The sequence below is a fragment of the Colobus angolensis genome, unplaced genomic scaffold (genome assembly GCF_000951035.1).
Source record: "Colobus angolensis palliatus isolate OR3802 unplaced genomic scaffold, Cang.pa_1.0 Scaffold463, whole genome shotgun sequence".
In the NCBI taxonomy this organism is placed as follows: Eukaryota; Metazoa; Chordata; class Mammalia; order Primates; family Cercopithecidae; genus Colobus; species Colobus angolensis.
In genome coordinates this window covers 1476525-1483697 of record NW_012118077.1, presented here as the reverse complement: position 1 = coordinate 1483697, position 7173 = coordinate 1476525, and the positions used below count along the sequence as shown (strand labels likewise).

General features: G+C 38.0%; 1 protein-coding gene across 1 annotated transcript in view; it reads left to right on the top strand.

Moving 5' to 3' along the window:
• USP26 (ubiquitin specific peptidase 26) overlaps nucleotides 1-5828 on the top strand; it is a 68074-nt gene extending 62246 nt beyond the window's left edge. The window contains exon 3 of the mRNA XM_011958258.1: nucleotides 2574-5828. Within this exon, the coding sequence (XP_011813648.1) occupies nucleotides 3127-5421 (2295 nt within the window). The 5' untranslated portion in view covers nucleotides 2574-3126 and the 3' untranslated portion in view covers nucleotides 5422-5828. The remainder of the gene's footprint in view (nucleotides 1-2573) is intronic.
• The last annotated feature ends 1345 nt before the right edge of the window (nucleotides 5829-7173 follow it).

Sequence of the window (7173 nt, the reverse complement as noted above, 5' to 3'; positions counted from 1 at the left end):
GGCCATCTTGCTCCGCCATGGTTCTCTTCTTAAAACATCATCCATTTCACCAAAATACTTGAAAGAAAATAATTTTTGTCTCGTTTACTAATTTTTGTTACTCTTTTGTAATGTACACTTTGGGATTGAGAAATGCAAATTCAGATTTGAAAGGTGTATATGGATTTGTCTTCAAGTTCTTCTACCTCTTGAAATAATGAAAGCCTGAGTGGTGGGAGATATAAATGGAGGATACAGAGGGTACATACTCCAAAAGCAACACAAACCTTCATTAAATTACAGGAGTCCCCTCTTTTATTGTGACATTTACACAGTGATGTTTAGAGTCTAAATTATTTAGGTACAGTGAATCCTCACATCCATTGTGTCCCTGAGAGCACCGGCTGCAATACCCAACATTGAGCAGATACTCAGCAAATCATAATATGCAGGCAGCATAGACTAGATGCTCAGCAACTGTCTCAGTGACCATGAAGATCAATGTAGGGTGAATTAGTAAATTAATGATGGAGCAGACATTTCTATTAGGGATTTTTTTTAACTGCACAACAAGATGCTTGGCACCATAGGTCATGCCTCCAAATCTGACAGAAGTGGTACAGTTTTATGAGTGTCTGGCTATCCTTTGAGTCTGAAGTGTTGCACTAATAGTTGATCAATCAAATTGAATGGATTGAGTTTGTAGGTAAAATGAGAGAAACGCATGTTGGCTTTCATAACTTTTGAACACAGCTGTCATCTATATGTTTTGAATCTGGTGTGGGGGTGAGAAGGGAAGAGGAATGCTGAAGTTTATTTTAGGTTGTATGGAATAGTCACATAGTGCTCTTCAGTGGAGTCTTGGAGAAACAATACATTTTAATTTAAAATACTCTCAAAGCAAGCAATCAAGACAAAATGAAGAACAGGATTTAAGCTTGAGATGTCCTAGGGAAGTAGGCAGTGGTTAGAGCACTCAGCTTGTACATCAGCGAGATGGTTCTTAATCTTTACTTTCCATACTCAGTGGGCTCAAATAAGCCTCCTTTCATCTGGAATGAAATGTAGTCAGGAGGGACTGTGAGGAAGGAATGTCTCTTAACTGTATTTCTGAGGGCAGAGAGAAGAAATGTCAAGAGGGTCTTAGATTATTTCATCTACCAATAGAAAGAAGATGGTAATTTTTGATAAATACGGATGAGCTGGGTGCAAAATTTTAAAATAGACTGCAAGTGGTTCTATGGTTGCAGGTTCTCTCAAGTTGTTGAAATAAAAAGGAACAATTAAGACTACCTTCTTTGTGGAGAGGAAATAGTTTAAATCCTTACTTAGCATCTGCAATAGGACAGTGAAATAGAAATAATCCAGAGAACTTAAATTTTTGCTGTGCTTGAATGTTTTTATGGCCCCATTTCTACCATGAAAACTATAATCATTCTTTTACTTGGATGCATATGCACTTTCGTATATGGATGGATGCCATCCCTACTTCGCTGAACATAGGTTGATAGATGAAATACTTTATAAAACAAAAATCTCATTAATTTATGTTTCACTAATTTTAAGATTTTGATAATTTGAAGAGGGACTGAGCAGAAGTTTCCTTCAGTATTATTCATAAAGACGGGGTTTGCTTAAGCAAGTTAATAGCATAGAGAAGATTCAGGAAGAATATTTAACTATTGAGGAGGACAGCTTCCAACTAATTCTTGGATGTATACTTTCTGATGCAAACATCTGTAGTGCTATCTGCTAACTTATTCAGTAATTCACATTGGCTCCAGAGTTTTTCAGAGATTCTGATTTTCAGTGATTAAGTACATCTAATTCTTCCTCACTTGTTTTGAATACAGGGAGCTAGCTCTGATTAAGTGGGCCTTATGGCCAGAGTTGGCTGCAGGAGCCTCACTAGCCTATATCTAATGGGTAAGAAGTTGTTATTCTTAAACTTTTGTCAATGGGCAGGTAGAATGTAATGATGTTCCCCAGTGCCAAGTGAAATATAGGAACATAGCTAGATTTGGAAGGAGGTAGACTGATTTACTTTGGCCCATATATGAGATCCTCTAGACATCAAGGAAATTCATCTGTTACTGAGTTGAAGGCCACATAGTGCCTTCACTTTCTCATTCACTTATTGTAGTTGCCCTGTGGGGTCATTCTGTGACAGGAAGATTAGCATATTGTATGCATGCACTTGAAACTCTATTGAGTATACTTTTTCAGTTATGTACTGAAAGTCTTCCAAGTGTTTCATGATTTCAGTTGAAGTTGGGAAATTAATCAGAATGGAGCCCAATATTTTGGTGGAAACTACATGTAGTGCATGAGTGTAGAGTTTGAGTTTTGTCGAAGCCTAGCATTTCTGTAATAGTTTAAAGAATGTTTCTTGATTTTTCCCATAGTGTTCTTGTCTTGGGAATCAAGATTCTGCCTTCATGCAGCCATGGAAGGCTCTCAAAAGGCATTGGTCTCATTACTGAAGGGCTGGATATCTAGAACCTGAACTAGACTCTAGTATAAAGCCAATACTAGAAATAGGATCATTCTGTGTAGAGAACTAATGAACTATTTCTTTGGTGTTGTCTCCACAGCTGAACTTGCAAACCAGATTGGAACTTCAAGATTATCAATAATTGGAGATACATATATTTTATTTGTAAAGAAAACATGGCTGCCCTACTCCTACATGGTTTTGTCCAAATAGGGAACTGAAAGACTGGGATGTCTAAGTCAAAAGAATAATTCATTGAAGCAGTGGAAGGAAGGAAGAAAGATAGACTGGTGCTCTATTTCAAAAATGGAAAATATAACACTTTTCAGCTAAGTGATAATATTCAAAATGTAGTCCTAAGATCCTGTAGAGGAAACCAAAATCACCTGCATTTAACTTTACAAAATAATAATGTCTTGTTTATTGAAAGATTATCCTCCACAGATGCTGAACAATTGAAGACATTCCTGGACAGAGTTCATCAAAACAAGGTTCAGTCACCTGTGAGACCTGGTAAGGGTAGGAGTGTCTTTTCTAGCACAACAACACAGAAGGAAATCAACAAAACTTCATTCCACAAAGTTGATGAGAAATCAAGTAGGAAATCTTTTGAGATCGCAAAAGGAAGTGGGGGGACAGGTGTCCTTCAGAGGATGCCTTTGCTTACATCAAAATCGTCAACACTTACTTGTGGAGAGTTACCTGAAAATCAGCACAAGAAGAGGAAAAGAATGCTGTCATCTAGCTCAGAGATGAATGAGGAATTCTTGAAAGAAAGTAATTCTGTAGAATACAAGAAATCCAAGGCAGATCATTTGAGGTGTGTAAGCTATAATAGAAAGAAACAATTGAAGTTAAAAGAGTTAGAAGAGAATAAGAAATTGGAATGTGAATCTTCGTGCATCATGAACACCACTGGAAATCCTTACCTAGATGACACTGGACTTCTCCAAGCTCTCCCTGAGGAAATGGTTTTGGCATTTCTATTACAACCAGGGAATAGTGACGGTTACACAAAGTGGGATAAATTTAAACTATTTTCTGAATTATTTCCAGAGAAAATATGCCACGGTTTCCCCAATTTGGGAAACACCTGTTATATGAATGCAGTTTTACAGTCTTTACTTTTGATTCCATCGTTTGCTGATGATTTACTTAATCAGAGTTTCCCATGGGGTGAAATTCCCCCTAATGCTCTTATCATGTGCTTGGCACGGCTACTTTTTTTAAAAGATACTTATAATATAGAAATCAAGGAGATGTTACTCTTGAATATTAAAAAGGCCATTTCAGCAGTTGCAGAGATATTCCATGGCAATGCACAGAACGATGCTCATGAGTTTTTAGCTCACTGTTTAGATCAGCTGAAAGATAACATGGAAAAACTCAACACAATTTGGAAGCCTAAAAGTGAATTTGGGGAAGATAATTTTCCTAAACGGTTTTTTGCTGATGATCCTGATACCAATGGGTTTTCTTGCCCTGTCATTACTAATTTTGAGTTAGAGTTGTTGCACTCCATTGCTTGTAAAGCTTGTGGTCAGGTTATTGTCAAGACAGAACTGAATAGTTACCTCTCCATCAACCTTCCCCAAGGAATGAAAGCATGCCCTTCATCTATTCAGTCTACTTTCAATCTTTTTTTTGGGGCAGAAGAGCTTGAGTATAAATGTGCAAAATGTAAGCACAAGACTTCTTTTGGAGTGCACTCATTCAGTAGGCTACCTAGAATCCTTATTGTTCACCTCAAACGCTATAGCTTGAATGAGTTTTGTTCATTAAAGAAGAATGACCAGGAGGTCGTCATTTCCAAATATTTAGAAGTGTCTTCTCATTGCAATGAAGGCACCAGACCACCTCTTCCCTTGAGTGAGGATGGAGAAATTACGGATTTCCAATTATTAAAAGCTATTCAAAAGATGATTTCTGGAAGCATCAGTGTATCATGGCCTTCAACAAAGGAAGCCAAAGATATCCTAGCTTCACACATTGGATCAGATACGGAGTCTGAACAAAAAAAAGGTCAGACAGTCTTTAAAGGGGCAAGCAGAAGACAGAAGCAAAAATACCTTGGAAAAAATTCTAAACCAAATGAGCCAGAATCTGTATACTCAGGAGATCGAGCATTCATTGAAAAAGAACCGTTAGCTCACTTAATGGCATATCTGGAAGACACCTCACTTTGTCAGTTGCACAAAGCTGGAGGTAAACCTGCCAGTCTTGCAGAAGTTCACTTTCAAACAGTCCCTGAAAATCCAAAACGAAAGAAATATGTGAAAACCAGTAAGTTTGTAGCTTTTGATAGCATTATCAATCGTACTAAAGATTTGTATGAAGATAAAAATGTCAGAATTCCAGAAAGATTCCAAAAAGTGTCTGAACAGACTCAGCAGCGTGATGCTATGAGAATCTGTGAACAAGCCCCTCAGCAGGCACTGCCTCGAAGCTTTCCAAAGCCAGGTGCCCAGGGGCACACAAAGAACCTCATAAAACCTACAGAATTAAATCTCCAAAAGCCTAACAGGAATTCCCTACCTGCACTTGGTTCCAATAAGAACCCAAGAAACAAAGACATTTTAGATAAGATGAAATCTAAAGCCAAGGAAACAAAAAGAAATGACAATAAGGGAGATCATACCTACCGGCTCATTAGTGTTGTCAGCCATCTTGGGAAGACTCTAAAGTCAGGCCATTATATCTGTGATGCCTATGACTTTGAGAAGCAGATCTGGTTCACTTACAATGATATGCAGGTGTTAGGTATCCAGGAGGCCCAGATGCAGGAGGATGGGCGTTGCACTGGATACATCTTCTTTTACATGCATAATGAGATCTTTGAAGAGATGTTGAAAAGAGAAGAGAATGGCCAGCTTGAGAACAAGGAGGTAGAGGAGACCCTTCAGGAAGGAATAAGAGGAACATACTCCTCCTTGAACAGATCTGCTTGACTGTCTCACTTGATACCACTTCCTCCATTGAAGGAAAACTCTAATCTTTATCCAGAGATGAAAACGCAATCACTCTAGGACCAAAGGTCAAACAGAAACACTTAATGGGGAAATCACCATTCGAACCCTGACACAGACACCTCAATCCCATAGCTCTGGCTGATGAGCATCTTTCTCTCCTGCAAGACTGAAATTGTGTTTTTCATGTTCTTCTTCCTTTTAATATAGTTAGGGTCTCGCTCTGTCATCCTGGCTAGAGTTCAGTCCTTCAATAATAACTCACTGCAGCCTCAAACTCTTGGCATCAAGCGATTCTCTCGCAGCCACCTGAAAAGAGAGGGGGTATTCTTGCTTGAGCTGGGACTATAGGTGTGTGCCATCAAGCCTAGCTAATTTTTTTTCTTTTTGTAGTGAAAGGGCATAGTTTGCTGATTAAATATAGGGAAACTATATTTAAAACTATGCTCCTTAAACTAGCAGCACCAGGAGCATGGGGGTACTCATTGGAAATGCAAAATCTTGGGTTCCATTGTAGACCCACTGATTCAGAAACTTGGGGTGAGGAATAGCAATCTGATGGAGACGGTGATGCTTGATACAGTTTGAGAAGCACTACTGTACTACGTACACTACCTTGGTTGTATATTTAAATTGCTTATTTTGTAAAAGGTTTTGATTGTGTTTTTTGTGTTTTTCATATTAATGTATGCCTTGCTTTTGTGAACTTATTAAAAGCCAAACTCACAAAAATCACTTCTGATCATATTCTGCAATTTGGTGGAAAAAATAGTTGCTGAGATTCTGGCAATAAAAAATGAGGCTGATAACTTTTGAATCCTCTTGAGCATATATAGATGAGGCTAACTGCCAAGTCAGATCTCCAGATTGATTTGCTTTTAAGACATTGGCCCACATTTCCTGTGTGTCGGCCTAAAGTTCTTGGCCTTTGGTGGTCTGAGCCCACCTTGCCATGTTAGTTTTCTTAGAAGGGCACTTTTGTTGCCTCAGAGGAACTTTGTTTACCTGGACTTCATCTGTGAAACCTTGAACAATCTTCTTCATTCAACATTACATGACTAATTCCAGATTTTTTTTTTCATCTCTGTACCTTATAGTGTGGTGGTCTTGTTCCTTCAATGAGTAAGCAATATATGCTTTAAAGAAAATAAAAATAAATTAAAATTCTAGCAGTTTATTGTGTTACTTTGTGCCAGGATAAGGCAATAAACCGTTCTCATATTCAAAAAAAACAAAAACAAAAACAAAAACAAAAAAAAAATAAAGTGGACTTGAAGGATTTGAAAGTCTTACTTGTTACTGATTTGACACAACATCAGAAACTCCATATGAAGATGTTCTGCTTCTGGAGGAAGATGCATGGATCCTAGTGTGGTCATATTTCATTAAAATCCAGGGGATTTAATAATTTTGCTATCAAGCATGTGCCACTGCTGTATAACCTTTTCCTGCCTTTGAGGCAGTGAATCTGTTGTACTTTGTGCCTTTGCTATGAACAAATGACTTGTACTAAGAGGTTTTCTCACATAACATAGGATTGAATTTTCAGTCACAGCTTTACCAATAGGAATGTGCCCCCTTGTATATGGGGTATGGCTTTAGTGTAGCTGTATTAATCCAAGAGCTTTTTGATGCTCTTAAGCCTAGGGTCCTTTAAAATAGGTGAGTTGGATTTTAGTGGTGTGGGGAAGTTATTAATAGGTAATACCCTGTAAGAGGAAAACCAGATTCCAA